Raw genomic sequence first — 20371 nt, 5'->3', positions numbered from 1 at the left:
AAACTTGGAAAAAATAATTTTGCTCATTTTAAGTCTTGATAGCATTATCTAATTCAGATGATAATACTAATAATTTCAGTATAATAAGAATAATAATTTTTGCTTTTGCTATTACATATAGACGACAGTCCTTATGATTTCCCAACATACCAGGGTTGAAGTTGTCCGGATTCCAAGGTTTACACTCGCAGCTAAATGGTCAATACTTTGATGTCGAAAGACACGGTGAAATGTGACAATGTTGTAAAGACATTGGATACATGAAGAAATTGCAGGGAGTAAAATGAACCATGTGATTTGAACTGTCCAGGGTTTTATATGAATCGTATAAAATGAAATCTTACCTTGCTGTGGTTTACAGTAAGGCTCGTATTCGTGGTCCATGGCACAAGTGACCATTTTGAGTATACGATGAACAGCACTACTGTGCAACTTGATGTCTAAAGGTCCAACTACAAGTCTCTTAATGGATGCTTCTTCAATAGATGGCAGAACCTCTTCAGTCTTAACAGGAGAGAGGTCTTGAGAATCTTTTAAGAGAAACATCATTCACATGAAAAAAATTTAGTCTTGTCACACCAATCATTAAATTTGACAAATTCAAATTGTGTCAATATGCAGTAGGAAAGCAGAAGAACAAATTCCAGTACTACATGGCTGACTTTAACCCCAATGTTAAAAACAGGTATTACATTTGCAGATACAACTGCTAAAATCAATTAGGCACTGATGTTAGTCAAAATGCTGATATTGCAGTAATTTATGCTGAAAGAAAAAACGGGTATTAAACCAAACGTCAAAACTGAACAGATCTGACCAAAAAAGTTTTTTTTATTTCATTTCTAGGGCACAAAAAAAAACATTGATTTGATAATGGCTTGCCAATAATAAAGATCAAAACGGCATTTAAAGTTACTGTCATTTTAACAAAACCATTAAGGCAATTACAGTTGGTATGGTTTTAATTTTTAAATTTAGAATAGAAACCATAGATCGTACACATGAACTTTGAATGCTTTGGTTCAAGAATGAGGAAGCTATTCCAACTTTCAGCACTTACCAAAAAGAGTGACAACTAATTAGGTAAGACTGTTCTATTCACTCTCTCAAGGGCCTTACAGGTAAGAGGTTGGAAGAAACAGTGTTTCAACAAGCACCGGGGTGAATGAAACTCAAATATATGTCAGCAGACTAAACACTTTTGTGACAGCTGCCCTCCAGGTAGGTTGGAGGTGAGAAAGAGGACAGGAAGGGTCAAGGACCAGGTGGCTGTGACTCAAACAAGTCAATCTCTTTATTTAAGTCTCCAGGGGGTGTGTTTGATGGAAAAGAGGGAAAGGAAGAAATAGAAAGATGAAGGAGAATGCAATAGAAAGCACAAGACAGATGGAAAAAAAAGGCTAGGCAACTCAGAGAAAAGGAGAACATGACAAGGATAATGAAAAAGGGAAAAGGTGGGAAGGTTGGCAAACATTCTCTGTGGGGAAGAATGACTGAAGACAATACCTTCGCTGCTGCTGTACTCCATTGTATAGAGGTAATCCAAGTGGAAAGCACCAAAGCGCTGCATGCCTGCTATCTCCGTGTAGGTGCCCTGTCAAACAAAAGAAGGGTTAAATAAACATGGCAGTGAGGGGAGTATAAACTTAAGTGGCAATGACTGGGGTCATCTGGGATAGGAGAAAAAGGGGTTCTAAATTAAGATTAAAAGACTTACATTAGTGGTTTACCTAGAGCAAAATCTAATTGATTTTTATGCTTATAAACCAACATTTATTAATTTGCAATATGCAAAAACTGGGCCTGAAAGTCATATTCACAATTTTTTGGGGCTTTTTTTTTAAGTGTAGCAAATTCCAGACTAGCTACATAACCAGATCAAAACATATGAATTGATGTGCTGGAAAAAGAGAAAAAACTCGGTATAATGGAAAGTGACATAAATCTTCTGAATTGAATAATTTGAAATATAAAAATTCAAATAAAGCATAATTTTCTTTCCACCTTTAGGATCAAGAATGTATCCAATATTTTTTTATTTTAGATTTTTTCACTTTTTCAACAAAAGGTACGATGTTGTTCATGAATCAATTTCTAATCAAGAAATAATCTAAAATACACAGATGTGTCCACGCTAAACCTAAAATCTTAACCTGATCTTAACTGATTCATCACACAACATAAACGAACACTGTCTGGGTGATAGACAGCAATATATACGACTACACTCCCATCAGTTCACACTCTAGCTCTCTCTATACAATAGATTTCTCATCCTCAGTCAAAAAGTAAATGAGAAAATGAAACGTGATGAGCACAAGCATACCACATTTGGGAGCACAAAAAACAACTTAACCCTGGACCAAAATCTCAAACTGAGATTTCAATGGCGTCTTATCAGAAAAGCAGGTTAATAAGTAATATTTATAAGGGGCCTCAAATAGCTCTGCCAAACTTGTGGATCAAAGCTATTGGACGGTTTCAAAACTGCTAATGAACACGAAAACCTTTGACTCTTTGACTCTCGAGTGTGAATAGATGGATGAATGGATATCCAAACAAATGCTCTACTGATGGTCATGAGCATTAGTGAACAAAGTCAACACTTGAGCTGTGATGGTTGATGAAGAGCTTTGAGTTGTCAGACAATACATAGTGTGGTAGTTACTAGTTCAAGAGGAGGAAAATTATCCTATTTCGGAGCAATCAGGCTGGTAGGTTAAAACTTGTTTTAAGATTGCTTTGCTGATAAGAAAATATAATTTGGTCAGAAAAGTAGGGAGTCAATGCCATGAATGAAAGTTAGCAAGATCCTGCAATATACCTTATGAGTGACAGCATCCAGGATGAACTCAGCCCTGACGCCATTGTTCTCAGGACTGCGGTAGTCAAAGAGAGAATTTGTAAGGTAAGTCATTCCTTTGCTGCTTAGGCTGTCACCGCAGCTGAAAAAGACTGCATCCTGAAGCACAACAAAGGTTAAATGAACACACATACAAAACGATATACAAATAAAATAACAAAGGCTAAGTAAGAAATAAATTTATGATCTGGTCTTTTTAATACTCTTGGTGTCTTTTTGTTTTTGTTTTTTTATTCAATTTTTTTCCATTCATTTCACCCCAATAAACAATGACAAGTACATTTTTAAATGTGCTGCAAATCAGTTTCTAATCACAAATCGTTCTAAACTCTCATTAAAACCTGTGAATTTAAACATTGTATTGTCCAATCCGAATCCCATTTGGCAGTGCATATTAGTCAATGTTGGATATCAAAAAGATATTAGATATTGAAAATTGAGATGTTGACATCCATAACATAAGTGAACCACAAATGAGAAAAATATCTAAGCAAAACATTGTTTTACAGGTTCCCATTTGTTAAAGTGATCAAGATTTATTTGTATTTTTGCTGTAGTTTCTTCAATAATAAACTGTGGTGGTGGACTTTCATCTTATGACCTCAGGGGTTGCCACACCAAAACTGTAGAATTGTCCATTAGATTGGAAAGATATACAAAGTATTTTTAAATGTGTATTACCTCTTCAGATCGGTTCATATTTCCTTCAAAATCCTGCACTCCCATGATGCCTTTCAGACAAAGAGCCCGACAGCCCACAAAGCCAATCTGACAGTTAAAGAAGGGCTCACCATTCATTAGGACCTGAAAAAGATAAAAATCAAATGGAAAAAATAGTTACTGTATTTACTCGCATATACTTATATAGTGTTGGTGCTGCTTTGTTGATTTGGGAAATTTGTGTTGGTGGTTATTGTTTCCAATGGGATTGAGCTAATTCTCTGGGTGCTGCGCTTTTGGTTTTTGGTAAGTAAACTTCATTTTAACCTTCGGTCTCTCTACAACACCTGTCAAAGTGGCGGCCCCAGGCCCAAATCTGGCCCACCGCATCATTTTCGTTCCAAAATTATTTTGTAAAATCTAAAAATATATTTAAAAAAGGCTAAAACAAACATTGTTTTATAACTAAAAAAAACGGAATATTCAGGGCTTTTAATCCAGTTCTTTTAATCCATTTATAAAAAAAAAATATATATATATATATATATAAATATTATATCTAAAATGGTCCGGCCCAAGTGAAATCAAGTTGACGTTAAAGCGGCCCGCGAACCAACCCAAGTCTGACACCCTTGCTCTAGAATATTCATGTTTTCTTTCACTTTTCAGGATGCCCATGAAAGAGAATTCTATTTCTACATATTACTCAAACTGATATTGTGTGCTACTTTGTTTTGGTATACTACTGACGGTTCGGCTTGATTGAATTGAACGGCCGAATTGCTTCTCATTTCATTTCTGTCTGTTTTGCTTGATTGATTTGAAGTGCTGAACTTCATCTGTATTATACCTGTACATATATTCGTATCCCAAGGTTTGCTTTGCTATGCGTATAATAGAAATTTTCATTTCTCATCCAACCAATTTTTCAAAAGAGAATTTTTTTTATAGCACACCAACTGTCCGTGTGGTTCTAAACAAGTAGGTGTGAAACTAGCGGGGTTCAGTAGCTCCAAAAAGGTTAAGACTTCAGAGAGTACTCTTTCTATATTCCTGCCAAATCATAAATTACAACAATTGTCTTTGGAAATCTTGTGGAATTATTACATCTGGTAGAAAGGTTTAACATCGAAAACACATTTCTATTCAAACAAGGTAATCAGAGGAAAAATGAATATCTACATCAAGGAGGATATGCAGAAATGATCAAACAGGCGTGGATTTCACTGTCCTCATAACCGGCCAGATATAAGTAGCGAGGGAGGGCAAACAAACATACTTAGGTATGGGACTACAGTCAATTCCAATGTAAATATTTAGGCAATTTAAAATGAAATATAAGTAATACTAGATACTTAAACAAATGAAAAGACAGAGGCCAAGCAAAAAAACAATTTCTTTTCTTTTATCGGGGATGTAGAGGTGGGGGTAATTGCAATATAAATATAGATGATTCCTACCTCAAGAGTGATTCCCTCTTGTTCCAGCCCCAATACATCTCTTGATTTCACTTTCTGAGGGCTGTAGTAGCTACTCTCTGCCTGAGATTCTGTCACCTGAACATTATAGAGAAGTCATTGTCAAAATATATTTTTTTACAACAATAAGCAGGCTTGAATATGCTCTTAAATAAAAATGAATATTAGTTTTATTTATTATTTGTACCCATTAGCTTCACATGGGTCACAGAGAATCGCCAACTGACTTTGGTTAGAGGCGGGTACACCATGATTTGGTTGCCAGACAATCAAGCCTTGCTATAGCCCTCCCCCTCACAAAAATACCCTAAAGTCGTATAAAACAGGAATAATTCTGCAAAGCATTTACTCTATGTGAAATCTGAACAGGGAATGATGTGAGATGTCAAAGTTACCTAAAAAAGGTGCAAGAACGCTTTAGAATTTGACCTGTGTAACAAGTGTGGGTGCAAAGTAGGCCTCTATCCATTGAACTTGAATGCAGCGAAAGAAGCAGCTGTGCCTTATTATCCTTACCAATGGAGCCGATTTGCACATACTGGCTTCCTCTCCCTCTTTCAATTAATCACATTAGGACTACCTTGCAAATTCCTGGGTGCAAATTTATAGAAAGAGTTGAAATACCTCAATTAAGACATATTTGACTGCCTGATAACAGTGAGCACAGAATTATTTGGGGGGGGGGGGACACAGAACATGAGTTACTTGCGAAGTGATTCATTAAAATGTAAACATCAAAAAAGAAAAAATCTTTCTACTGCACCTTTATGGCATTTTAAGTTATTTTCAAAATGTAGTCTGGTGCATCATTAAAGATCAGATTCTTTAATTGTCATCCAATAAAAATAAAAAAATACACATTAAATAATTCAGTTTTTTCCCTTGCAAGTATCCCATCTTGGGAACCAAACGCCAAAGGAGAACAAGAACAAACGAAAGATTGGCAAGCAAGTTGAGGTGAAAGGGGGAAAGCTAAATCGCGTCTGTAAAAGTAATTTATGTGCAGAGCCAATTTCTTTGACCAAATAAAGCTAGAGAGCTTTCATTGTTAAAAACATAACCAAAAAAAAACATGTTTTTAGCTGTATGCAACTATTCTATAAATCCTGAAATTAATTTATTATTAGAATCAATTAAATAATACAGGAATGGACCAACTTAAAGAGCACCGTCCTTTGTCTTTACTGAGAAAACACACAAGCACATAGTAAGTAGTAATATGATCTGAGAGCTTGAACCTTTGGGTTAACAGAGATGAATTCCAACTATTTTGACTTAACTGGATGGATTAAAGTTTGGGATCTGTTTCTGAACAGTCATCATTCCACAGAGAATGTTTAAAACATTAAAGAGACCCGAGACGGCAGTTAGCGGTTTCCCTACGCTCGCCTGAACCGCACACATAGACGAAGGGGATTTAAACTTCCTGGGGACCAAGCTGTTCTTAAGACTAACACTAAAAATGACCATACACTCTAGGTGTGGTTGCACAAATGGAATGACTAGACAAACAATCTGTGCTGAAGTGGAGGGGATGTAACACCAAAATGACTAAAATCCTTCCATTCACCATGACAGTGTTATATCATCATTTACTGTGGTAAAATAAATAAATACAGCATATCCATCTCTTATCTATCTCTTTAAAAAGATAATAAAAACAATGTGTACATTTATTTTAGCTATTTCCTGTAACTGTATAAAAAAAATAATGTCTAAATACATTTACTACGATAACCAATTTTAATTGTGTGGATCAAGTGTTTACACCTCAGAAAAGATTCAGTTTACACGATACTGCTTCATGAAAGTAGTTTTTCTGCATTTTGTGAATGATTGATGTGCTCAAAATAATTACATTTTGTATCTGCTTACAACGCTCCAAGGTGTAAGTAAGAGAGTTAGGCTATTTGCGAGCATTTGGAAAGCAGTGAAATGTATTGAACCACCCAATGATAAAGTGGTTTGTTCTTCCATCTGATTTCAGTGCGGGCAGTCTGGGTTTGATTCCGACTTGGCAGTGATGTGACTGCGAGCGTGACTTGCTGTCCATTTTCATTGTGCCCTGCGATTGGCTGGCAATCAATTCTGGGTCTACCCCACCTGCAACCAGAGGTTGGCTGCAACCCCAAGGACCGTTGTTGGGATAAGCGGTGTGACAAATGAATGGGGGGAAAAAAGTGCATTAGGATATTTTTTTGGTGCAGTATTAGTTTAAATTACTAATATAGACAGACATGCTGTAAAGGTTGCAAAAGTAGCCAGTCAGTGCTAAGACCAAATGCTGCAGACTGCTTAAATTGGGTATGCATGAGTGTTTTACCAGAGAAAAGCTTCTCGATGCACATGAACACGCACACATAAAAAATTACCTACACTACTGGTAAACACAATAAAATTGCAAGACCGCAGTTCACACTGAAATAATCTGGTCAATTTCATATTGACTTGATTTTTTTGGAGAAGATACAATATCAACGGGGTAACATTTAATCAACATTCACAAAACTACATGTATATTGCCAGGTTGAAAACAGATACAGTAATTTACCTTAAATGTAACAGAAGCCTTGGTGCAGTAGAAGGCTATTGAAACAATAGGATCTTTGGGTGTGTGATGTTGGGGGTTGTTTGGTACACCGTCTGCCTCACTTTGCTGGTAGAGACCATCCTCATCCTCCTCAGAGCTCACAATGGCTGGAACAAAGGACCAGGCCCAAGAAACCCAGCCCTGGTTATCGTCTGAAGAAAGGCTTGATTCCATGTAGAAGTCTTGATTGGAGTACTGGCTTGGACCTTGGTTCTCTATGTCAATATCCATTCCTAAAACAACAATATAGATACATAACAACAACAGCACATAAAAATTACACTTATGAGTGGTATGCAGACAACTAAGTGGGCGATGCAACACTTTACTTTATCTCATAAAATTAGTAAGGAAATACCAAATTTGTGCACCAAAATTGTGCATAGCAAATGCCATAGTGAAAAAATATATATCAATATAAAAAGTGTGTTAGGTATTGCCAGGAAAAAAAATATCATAAAGCATCTCCATGATTTTGGACCATCAAAAGAGAAAAAACATGAATGAAGGCATTGGAACTAGCAGCAGTATTGCTTTTAAGTCACGTTTTCATTCACCGTATTTTCCATAAAATTGGGCATTGTATTATAAAGCACACCATGAATCAAAGGCCTATCTTAAATTTAGCTTCCTCTATAATGTGAACAAGATTATAAAATGTAACAGACGTAGTGGTGGTGGTGATGGTAGTGGTAGTTGTTGTGGTTGTAGGCAGAGGTAGTGGTGGTAGTGCCAGGGTGGTCCTCGAGAGCCGCTATCTGGTCTGTTTTGCATATCGCCCTCCAACAAAACACCTCAATAAAATAATCGGGATCGGTATCAAGCTTCTGGACAGCTTACTGATGAGATGATAATTTGATTCTGGAGGGGTAGAGGATGGAGGTATGCAAAACAGACCGGATAGAGGCTCTCGAGGACCAGAGTTGGCCAACTCTGTGGTAGTAGTTGTGGTAGTAGTAGTAGTGGACAGAGTTGTGTTATACATCAACTAGATGGAGCTGTGCTGAAGGGAATTTCATACAATGATTAACCAATATTGATCCATATATGAGCCTCATCAGATTACCTAAGGCACTGCTGGCTTTTGTGAAAAATTCTTTAAGTTGTGCCTTATAGTGCAGAGAATTCAGCACTAATAATTGTATTCATGTCTGTTACAAAGATAAAACAAATGTGATATGGAGCATTTAAATGTGGATTGTTCTATACTGATTTATGAGACCTTAAAAATAGACAACAAAAAACTACATTGCCAAAAAGATTGGAAAATCTTTTTGGAATTTCAGCCAACGTATTAGCATCATTTAAAATACAGTTTAGAGTGTTTTTCCTCAGTTCCGCAGTGTGACATGTTTTTAAAGGTTTTGCTCTGAAATTTAAAAAGCAGTCAGACTTACTTAGTATGAGAAGATACAGGTGCCGGCATAAAGCCATATGAGAACCTGTAAACTCTTGTTATGCATTTATAAACTATTATGTCTAACCCAGGGGTCGGCAACCCAAAATGTTGAGCGAGCCATCTCATCTCATCTCCTTTTCTGAACCGCTTTATCCAAATTAGGGTCGCGGGGGTTGCTGGAGCCAATCCCAGTTGTCTCCGGGCCAGAGGCAGGGGACACCCTGAGTCGGTGGTCGGCCGATCGAGGGGCACAAGGAGATGGACAACAATACACACATACACCCATACACACCCATAACTAGGGGCAATTTGGAGTGTGGTGTGCCATAAGATAAGAAATTACGTGCAATGCAAATGGGAATATCAAAGACATGAGACTAAAAAAAAACAAGAACGTAGTATGTATAAAAAAAACTATTGGCAACTCTCATTCACAAAACCAATATGATGAATCATCTCAGCGAACCTGGAAGGATAAAGCAAGCAGCTTTAACATATAAATAGTTTTTGTTAAATGCAATATCCCAGTGACAAGTTTAAACTTCCTACACAACAATGGATCATTATTCTCTAACACTGCCCTTTCAACTCATATCCATTTCCATAAAGATGGAGAAGGAGGACTGATGTCAATACACAAGAATGTGTAATCCCATTCCATGAAGCGTCATGTCCTTTGCGGGAAAACAATACTGTCCACGAAGTCACTACTCAAGAATCCTGGGGGCTAAGGGGGTGAAATTATGATATATTTTAATTAAAATGTTCACTGTGTGAACTGGCAGTTGAAAAGTCTAATGTCATAGGTTATTATCTCCTTCTCTCTTAAGTGTTCCCAACCAATTGGGTCTATTTTCCCACTCTGTGGTAGCCTTTGAGGTGTCACCTCAACATGTTAAGCTGTTCTGCTTCATGTCACAAACTGACCAACTCTACTGTTTAATTATGAGACAATCAGAATAAAAGGGCAATTGCATATAAAATGATCAAAACCCAGCTCTTTAAGCAGACTTTGAAGTATTAATCCAAAGAAGTGAGTGGAAAAAATTCCCAGCAAGATATGGGGCTGATTTACTGCATCTTTAGCAATAAAATGAGCAGAAATTCCCACATTAGTTCAGCCTAAGCTCTAGAGGCTGAATCTAAAATAAGTACAATCATAAGCATATCAATGACCAAAGTAGGGCTCCTGGGGCAGCATTTAACACCTGTCACATGGTTCCTCAGCTTAAATAACAAGTGGCTATGCAAGTGGGCGACCAGCTGAATGACATTGAGACAGACCTAAGAGGACAAATGAAAGAAAGGCTGTGCCCTCTAAGACCAGCAGATGTCCCTCCATGTTTATGCAAGGGAACGGTGGACTGACAAACTGACACTTAATCAAGTTTTAACTCTGGCAACTCCCCTATGAGTTCTCCATATCGATTAGTCGTCATTCACAATGTCCTGCATATTTAATTATCATACTCAAAGGCAACAACGCAAAACGAAGAATCCACAACTCCAAATAATACTGAATACAAAAGTGTATTATTCATAACCTGGCCAAATTCTTCTTGAACCTGGAAAATATTTTATAGGACGATCTTGAGGGAAAAGTATTTTTACACACATCTAAAACATCCTGGTAACTTAATATACAACAACGACATGTCTTGAGAACATTCGATAGGACTCCATTTAGAGTTTTAAATATTTCAGAGAAAATATACTTTTCTTTAATGTACAGTGATGCGTCGAGATACAAGCACCCCACGCGTATGTGTTACTTCGTTAATAAATGGAATTAGAAGAAATTAAACATTTTTTCCAATCCAATATCCATTTTTTGGTGTTTTTGCAGAAGGTTGGAAAGACTTTCACAACGGAATAAAAGTATTTTCTTATATCACCACTTGTGACAATTCAGCTCACAGGGATGGTGACTATATTTGGTTTAGGGGACTGAAATATACCATTATAGGATACAATTATAAAGTGTATAATGTGTTGCAGTACTTATGTGTCCAGTATTTTACGTTTGGTGAAAGATTGCAAGATGTTTTTAATTCACGTCAAACTAAAAACTAAAATAAAATAATTTATAAATCAAGACCTGCCTTTGTTCTGACATTAAGATGCAACAATTCATCATTAAGTTCATTTTGACAGCATTAAAAAAGGCAGTCACAAAACATAACATTTAAAATATATCAGATTAACATGAAGTGTACCAAAACAATATCTTACTCACTGGGTAAATTTGTCAAAGCTTCTCTGACATGTGAACTGCTCTCTTCTCGCTCTGGTTCTTTGTGTCCTCCTATTTCCCCATAATAAAGTGCAATAATCAGTTGTAGAATGCGGATGAACAAGGGAAGTTGCTGATCTGTAATTGACAGCTTTAGGCTGTCTACCATGGTTTGGAGCTGAGGAGAAAGAAATAATTTGTCAAGTTTCAGTCACAATTAGTCATGATGAAGTCCAGCCACTTAGTAAGCAATCAAGATCACAATGAATATTATGACGTTGACACAATTCTAATCCTATTGTCTCCAAACCGTGCGACTGCAATTAGAATAAGATGAATATCTTTATCAACACCATGACACCTAGTGTAGTATGGTAGACTACATGAAAGTGTGTGAAAATATTTCAAATAAAATTAGACATGGTGCCACTACCATCTGAAAAATAACTACTAACTACTATTTTGCATTTCACATGGAACACTAGATGTGCAAACCAGGTTTTTTATTATAATAAATACCCTCAGAAATTGGTATAATCATGAGTTTTTTAAATATCTTTTTAATATTCATGTAGTGCTATGCCAGACTGTCAAAATATATAAGGCATGAATCCAGAATGATGCCAGCAATATAAGTGATGCAAAAAAGTGCTGTAGATCACTGGAACAGAACATACACCATAAATGGAGGTAAAATAAATTTTGGCATTTGTGGTAGCTCTATTGGTGGTACTATTTTTCTACTTACTTTGATGACAGAGGGGATCTTAGAATTGATGTTGTCATAAGTAAAATGAAGACGTGTCCGAAAAGAGCATTTATACAGCAGTGGGTCTTGGTAGAACTCAATCTTGCCACTGGCATTTCGTTTGTCCAAGCATACAGTGCAATCAGAAAAGTTGATCACTTTACGGAGAACTAGTTCGGGAGCTGTAGAAAGAAACAAGTTACATCTCAGACTAATCAAAATCCTCTCATTCATTCAAATTTCAAAACTTGTGTTTTCTAAGGAAAGTGAATCGCCTTTCTTACCAGTGACGTCCATGAAGGCCCTTTCCCACACATCGTCCACAGTGTAGCACTCTGCTGAAGTAATGTTAACTGACAACACAATGTCATCCTCAACATACTTCAATATCAGGTTGTTCACCAGAACATTCACATTATTCACCACTCGTCTTATCAGGCTCTGCACGTAACCTGAAATAAAAACAAGCAGGGAACTGAGAACGTTTTTTGCCAAAACAGTAAATATCCAGTCTAGTTTTGAAAATACAATGAGTATATCTTGGAATTGTGTTAAAATCAGAAGGCAACCAAAAGTAAATGTCTAACGCTCGAGGAGAGGTTAAGTTAATTGGATGTTCAATTATACTTGCGGATCCAATAATTGCCAACAACATTAGAACACTAACCAACTTGAAAAGTAGCTCAAATTCCTGAAGGAAAAATCGTCCAAACTATCGTAAAAACGCCGCCATTTTTTATCCAGTGTGCTGTTTACCACAGTAACAGCATAGTAAAACATACTGTACAAACATCTTAAGTTTTGCACTTTATTTTCAACACTGAATGTTTAGCTTCCTGTATTTTAACGAAGACTCCAAGGAGTCGGAGAGCGAATAATGAAGTAGCAGTCATTAAAAAGTATTAGCAAGGTGTTCTGCTGTGCCAAATTAGACATGATAATATTATTGAGTTTACTGACTGCCCACTTAAAGTGAAGAGGGGAGGGTGACGTAAGACGAGGTCCACATCGAATGTGTGTGTCACATAGGTGCCTAGCTTGGCATGCATGCGTATGCCAAAGTTTATGTTTTCTGGCTTCTGCAGAATGTATGAGTGAGGCTGTGGTTCTGAGCCTAAGTCAGAAAGCCTCTGTTGCATCAGCAACCTGGACATAAAACCGGCAAAATTATTTCCCTTTCTGGATCTAATTTGTCCAGTGCTGGGAAGTTTTTCACTCATGTTTCACTTGTACATATTCTTACCTCACAAAAAGTCTCTTTATGAAATAACACTCTGTGACCTTCTGTAAAAAGTTAAAATTGCCAGAAGCTTCCCGAAAGCCAAAAATATACAGCATTCAAAAATGTTCATTAGAGTCACAAGTCACGAGTAAAAACATGAGCAGTGACAGGGTGAGGCAATGCAATGGTTATACTTTGTTAATATGGTTATGGTGTGTCAGGCAATCAATACAGTTCTACACAAATTGATATAAATTGATTACATTTTTTACTTTGACTCGTTAACATTCTGACTGGATCTTGTAGCTTTGAAGGGATCTGGGTTCCTCTAAAATGAAACTGCTAAGTTAATTTGAAGGAATCAATCATTTGGTTTGTATTTTAGAGACAGATTTCATTCACTCATTTATTATCCAATCTTGTTTCTACAAGGGCAAAACTTATTTGTCAAAACCAAAAATGCTTAGTGCCATACTATGTCTTGTACAGAAGTAAGCTGCACATGCAAAAAGCTCAAGTGTGTGATATTTAGTATCCTTAAGTGGCATTTTCCCATAATGCCGGAACAGCTGCTGTGTTTAGTCTCTTTTGAGAGGCCCCAGTACCACGACAGTAGTAGCACTGGACTATGGATTTATCTCAAGAGTGTGTTTGCACTGCAGACTAGGCAAATCTCAATCTCCTCCAATCATGCACATAATCACAAACTCATGCATGCATAATTCTTGACACACTTATAGTATAGAATTGAATTGAATGCTTTTATTGTCATTACACAGAAGTATATTGAGATTTAAAGCTTTGCCACTAAGTGCAAAAATAACAATCAAGACAAATAATCAATCATCAAATAACAATAATAATACAGAATAATGAATATATATATATATATATATATATATATATATATATATATATATATATATATATATATATATATATATATATATATATATATATATATATATATATATATATATATATATATATATATATATATACCTGGCTGCGTAGAATACAGAAATAGCACTCGTTATTGACGACTATTGCGGCTAAAAATACGATGTGCCGAATAGTCGTGAAAATATAGTCGTGAAAATATAGTCGTGAAAATATAGTCGTGAAAATATAGTCGTGAAAATACGGTAATAATAAATAAATAACCAAAACATAAGTAATATATAAATAAGTAGTCAGCATAAATAAGTAGTAGTCAACATAGATTAGTCAACATGAAAGTGGTCACATAAATTCAGCAGAGGTTAACCACTAACTGTGAGCTTTACACTCAGTGGAAGAAGTAGATTTGGTGACTTTTTCCTCAGATACATGCCGTGTTTTTCGTATATCCGTCCATAATATCGCAATGAGTTTTGCATTGTTTACAAATGCTGTAAACCAGCAAGTTTTCACATCGGAAGTGTACCCTTTTAACCAAGAAGATTGCGTATTGCATCTGTTAAAAGAACTGTTCTCTCATATTCAATCAATGGGTCAAGTTTAAACACTTATGCCTGACGAGAGCACGCAGATGTAGCAATACATCGCGGATGTGAAAATTAACACCCACATATTTATTTACTGCACAAGAAATGGACGGAATGCTTATCGTGACATGCAGTACTTGCACGCGTAATGAAAGCTTCATATTTCGAGGTAAATGCCAGTACACACGGGAATTTTTGACAAATGACCTAACATTTGACCACAGAGACTCTATCGGTAGTAGTTGGTTCATGTCTTGCAGGAAAAGTGTGGTGGGATTTTCTTTCGCTCCCTCACTCCTACCTCAAAGTTTAGCTAAATGCAGGACCAAGGAGAGAACCTGAGGTGAGGCACCTTGCTTTAACAGCTGGAGAGATATTATCTCATGACATCAGGCATGGAAATGGATCCTCCCCAGATACAACCAGCTAGGCAGAATGTAAGTTCATACTATATTCATGAACGCTGAGGTTCGGATAACTTGGGTCTTACACTGTGACCTAAGCTGAAGATCCTTTTCCATTATTTTCTTTTTTATACTGAATGTAAAATCTGCTATGTACTGAAGCCGCAAATTTTGAAGCTGCGAAGTGGTCAACGATCACAGTACTTCTCATTTACACAATTCATGGGGTTTTTAAGGCCAATTTAGAGTGTCCAACCAGCCTACCATGCATGTTTTTGGAATGCGAGAGGAAATTGGAATACCGGGAGAAAAACCTGCACAGACCCGTGGGAGGCCAACGCGTTGACCACTCATTCACCGGGGCCCTAAAATTGGGATAACTTTTGTTAATGCGGCCCGCGAACCAACCCGAGTTTGACACCCCTGTTCTAGAGCAACATAAATTTGACAAAATTCATATTCTCCTTTTTTATATGGAAAAAATTTGCATACATACCTTAAGTGATGACTCATATGTATCTCCATTCTCTACACTTTGAATATGACCGACTTAAATAATGTCTTAATGCATTGCTTTAGTTGTGTGGTTTGGTGAAAATGTGTTATTGCATGAAATCCAGTCTTTGTTCTGCTAAAAGTGCTCAATGTGTCAATCTTTTGAAGTCATTGTTCCATGTTATAATTTGAACACAAAAGTATTCCCAACATACTTGGAGGCCCACAAAAAACTTTGATTGTGTAAACAGGTTTCAATATCTCTTCAATCTGGGTCGCTTTTCTCCCACACAGCCTTCTTTGGCCCTCACTCAAAAAGGATGGAAGTAAGGTAGCTTTACTGGCCTCTCGGCCATAATTCACCTGGGGGCAAGTCTGGGTCACAAGGGGCAGCGTGCTGAAGTCTGCGGGGCTTGCCTGTAGCCTTGGAACTCTCTGAGACACTGCGACTGGTTGAGCTTGAACCACTTTCGTGGTCTTCCTGTTGAAAAACAACAAACAGAAATAGGTAAGTGAGAAGATAAGGGCTGATGAAACAGTTTTAATGAGTCAGTGAATAAATCTGTTAAAAAAATAAATGAAATGTTCTGACAATTTTTTCATCATCATGTGCACTTAATGGAAAGCGGCACGTGTAAAATGTACATTTGGTCTGTTACAAAGCAAACATGCCGCCTTGTTTTTGAGTTAAGTCTACATTAATCTCAACCAGATGCAACTCCAACTATAGGCTCTACAAATAAACCGATGAGCCAAGTTTTTACACTATATACATCACCACCCAGGGAATGCAAGGCAGTGATGCAAGCAACTTGATTGGATTTTTTTACAAGTAAAATCGTAAAATAAGAATAACACTTGTATACAGCACTTTTCGAAACACACTATTCACTAAATAGTATGGTGAGCAGGGTTGAACAAAAAATAAATCATGCTCACAATTTTTTGAAATTTTAAGGTAAATAATAGCACACGGAGGGATTTAAAAGTCCAGATAATAATAAATTGACACTATAAAAACACTGTCCATATTATACATAATATAAATGTGATGTATAGTAAAAAGTACATTAAAGTTAAATTTAAAGTTTGTTATGTTACGAGGGCGTCCATCAAATCTTGTTCCCGTTTCTTTCTCTCCCTCTCGTCCACGCAGTCTGTCTGCACACGTTGTCTGTACACGTCTGTCACATTTTAGTATTGAAGATCGTAACCACTACATATCTATTTGTTACCCTGTGAGTAGTTGGTGAATCATAACCAATAAAAATATGCTGTTTTCTTCAGCTTCAGACTACTGAGGAACTGTGCGGATAAGCTTGGAAGAGCGACTCTGCATATTTTCCAACTCTATAAACCGGACAAATGCAACGCGGGACATACTTGTTCACATAGTGCACTTAAATCTAAAATTTTCCCAAAAGTGTCCGTACTACCCAATCAGTCGATGTGCCTTTTGTATGCACTAGATTCAAGATTCTATAGATATCACTGTATGATGCTGACAATCTTGACTGTCTGCGCGTGTATGCTTGAAGTAAGACATTATTAGCAGTCGACATTGATGTTTTCGCTTCTGGACAGGTTGGTAATGAGTTGATCATTTGATTCAGGTGTGGTAGAGGAAGGAGATATGAAAAACAGACCGGATAGCGGCTCTCGAGGACCGTAGTAGGCAACCTTTTTAGTAGTTCTTCAACCAATCATCAGCGAGATGAACTCATTCAATCAGGTTATGGATGGCTAGAAGTATTTGAACTGCTCAGTATATACGCTGGCTTTAACATAAACGTCACTGACTCTCACCAAATGGTTTCCAGCTGGCACAAAAAGGGACTCTGATTGTTTCAGTAATGTCGGCAATGTAATGTCAGTATGTGGCAACATTTTCTACACTTCTCTTGAGCCTTTTGAGGGGCTTAAACTATTGACAACAAAACCAATGGAATGTAGGTAGAGCAAAATAGAGCTCATCGCATTTGAATTAAATGATAATTTTAAATGTTCCTTTGCTTCAAACCCATTGTGAGCTCAACAAAAACTCCACTAATGGGTTTTTAATTAAACTCTTACAAAGGTTGATAGTCCTTACACAACAATTAAAGATTTATATTTAATTTTCTCTTCAAGCATATTTGGCAAACGAAACACCCCTGTCAGCTAAAGCGATAATGAACCATCCATTCATTTTTCATACCTATGATCCCAACATTAGCGTACTTCGAGGGTGGGCAAACTATTTCACAAAAGGCCACGGTGGGTGCAGGTGCAATCCATAAGAGCAAACCTTTCAACCAATCTGGTATCTTAGAAGCACAATCAGTGGATTGCAGTCAGGTACATCTTGTTTCAGCAGAAACCTCACTGCTTAAACTGTCAGTATTAGATCAATTGAAAAAAAACAGCACCCACAGCGGCCCTTGAGGGCCGATTTGCCCACTCCTAGGGTAACTGAAGCTCTAAATTCGGGTGAAGGAAAGCATAAACCCAACTGTTAATCACAGCCTGACAAATACCCATCCACACTCATACCTACAGTGTAGGCAATTTAGAGGCTTCAGAGTAATGTTATGCTGAATAATGATAATTAATAAATAATAATGACATTAATACAACTTTTTTTAAATGCCTATAAAGACATTGATTTAGCATTCAAAATTGCTCTTGCTGGTACCTTCAGGAATGCTTACAATAGCACAATAGATTTTTTAAACATTGAGGCCTGTGACTTGAACTTAAATTACCAAATCAATGAATTATCCTCTGGTAATATGTGGTGTAAAGAAGCAAACCAATACCTGGCTATTTTGTGAATAGAAAGTACAAATTATTATGAAAAGGTACAGGAAAGTAGAAGGAAGACAGAGAAGGAGACTCAAAGAGAAAAAGAGAAAATGGGCAATTATTCAAAATTTAGATCGAGTCTTTAGTCCGTCAAATGTCTCCATCAGCTAACCACAGGCCTAGAATCTGCATGAGAGGACGGCCTTTTAGTCCAGAATTGCTAATGCTGATTACTACAATGTGTTATATACAGCCATGTAGCAGTATATACAGACCCATGACATACACAGACACACATTACATTTTTTTCGAATCAACCACATGCTACAAAGGAAAATTCCAAATTGTAGGGCAACTTGATTTCTATTTCAAATAAAGTCTCACATGCAAATCAAATACAAAAATGAAAACTCAATCATTGAAAGTTCAAAATATTTATACAAATAATGAAAAGCTTATATCTTTACAACAGTGGTGGTCACGCTTCACTCGTTATTGTATACACTGCTTTAGGCACATAATAAAAGGCGTAAGCATCCCTTGAACAACATATCGCCCGCCAAGAACAATACAAGCAGTCGCCGAGGCTACTTTGACAACTTAATTGCACATGTGAGGTACAGCTGGACAGCAGGCACGGCAAAGTCGTAAGTGTTCTTGGAGAGTATCAATGTTCTAAATCCAGCAAATCAAATACAAAGAAATGGGAGAAGGCTTTTCATCCAAGTTGATAAAAATCAATGCCAAATTGCTGGGGGATTTAGCATGAAAGCGGGGTGGATGAACCATCATGTTTGCATAGCTGTCTTACACCAGGTTCTATTGAAACTAAAGTACTCAACTGTTTTGAACACAACTTATAAAATAGAATAGTACAATATACTTGGTAAATAAAACAGACAACTATGGGCACCAGGTGGGGGAGCATCCTGAATTGGCGGCCAGCCAAATGCAGGACACAGAGACAGACAACCATTCACATTCATACCAAGGGGCAATTTAGAGTTATTAACCAGCCTACAATGAATGTTTTAGGATGTTTTCTCCAGAGTACATGGAGAAAACCCATAGAAGCAGGGAAAACATGCAAACTCCACACAAAGGTCAAAACTCAACTGGGATTGAACCCTCAAGATCAGAACTGTGAGGCAGATGGGCTTACCACAATGTCACTGGGCCGCTGCAAAGGAATTCATTTATGTAATAGTGTGTTGACACTGCTCAAATTCTAAAACAGATAATGTTCTAATAGAGTCCCATTGCTAGTCAAGTTGACTTTCCCTTTCTAAGCAAGATGGCATAAGCCACTGGCACACTCTTCATGGAAAAATTGGAAACATTTCCTAACTTTCATTCAAGACAATGATGTGCATAGACAGCAATAACATCAAATACCAAGTTTGTTTAGTTTTAGTACTTCAAACATGATTTCACCCATCATTAAAACCACCAGATTTCAGGCTCCAGTAAGGAATTGCTTTAGTCCGGAAGGGCTGAAAGCAAGGATTAAGTTGAGCAGTGGCAGCATCCTGTCCAGGGTGTATTGATCACCACTAGACTCAATGGATAGAGGAAGCTGCTAGGCTTAATTTTTTCCGTGTTGCTTTCCTGTGTCTGAGGAGGAACACTAACATCATCCCACCAGGAACTCTAAACTTCATCAAAACTCAAAGACAAAGTGGTATTATACCAGAATTAAGTGACTCAAATGATAGTTTAGCACAATGTTTTTGAGTATAATGACACGGTGCTTTGCTATCACATCTTCTCATGCTTTAAATCAGTCTGGAGTGCCAATTTGCTCAAAGCGATGGGTCACTCTTGAGTTGTTACAACATAAATCATGGAGAAAACTGGTGAAGAACAATTGATTGTTTTTTTTTTTAATTGTCAAACTCATGCCAGAAAACATTTGTCTGACCTATACTCTTTCCAAATAAAATAATAACTTAATGATTTATGAGCATCATAATAATACTAAATCCAAGGTTATGTGCTGGTGATATTG

At 37.0% G+C, this 20371-nt stretch overlaps 1 protein-coding gene across 9 annotated transcripts in view; it reads right to left on the bottom strand.

Moving 5' to 3' along the window:
* The window catches only part of vps13b (vacuolar protein sorting 13 homolog B), a 197146-nt gene that overhangs the window by 172984 nt on the left and 3791 nt on the right, over positions 1–20371 (bottom strand). For all 9 annotated transcript variants that reach the window (XR_013326843.1, XM_077720537.1, XM_077720539.1 and 6 more), the window contains 10 exons: positions 15943–16060; positions 12256–12423; positions 11972–12153; positions 11227–11401; positions 7553–7824; positions 4984–5079; positions 3545–3667; positions 2825–2962; positions 1507–1594; positions 345–530 (listed from right to left, as the gene is read on the bottom strand). Coding sequence is in view for 8 of the 9 variants with exons in the window: in XM_077720537.1 (XP_077576663.1) it covers positions 345–530; positions 1507–1594; positions 2825–2962; positions 3545–3667; positions 4984–5079; positions 7553–7824; positions 11227–11401; positions 11972–12153; positions 12256–12423; positions 15943–16060 (1546 nt within the window). In the remaining variant the exon portion in view is untranslated. The remainder of the gene's footprint in view (positions 1–344; positions 531–1506; positions 1595–2824; positions 2963–3544; positions 3668–4983; positions 5080–7552; positions 7825–11226; positions 11402–11971; positions 12154–12255; positions 12424–15942; positions 16061–20371) is intronic.

Source organism: Stigmatopora nigra, chromosome 7, assembly GCF_051989575.1.
Source record: "Stigmatopora nigra isolate UIUO_SnigA chromosome 7, RoL_Snig_1.1, whole genome shotgun sequence".
Classification (NCBI taxonomy): domain Eukaryota; kingdom Metazoa; phylum Chordata; class Actinopteri; order Syngnathiformes; family Syngnathidae; genus Stigmatopora; species Stigmatopora nigra.
Note: the sequence above shows the minus strand (reverse complement) of the source record. Positions and strands in the feature narration are given on the sequence as shown.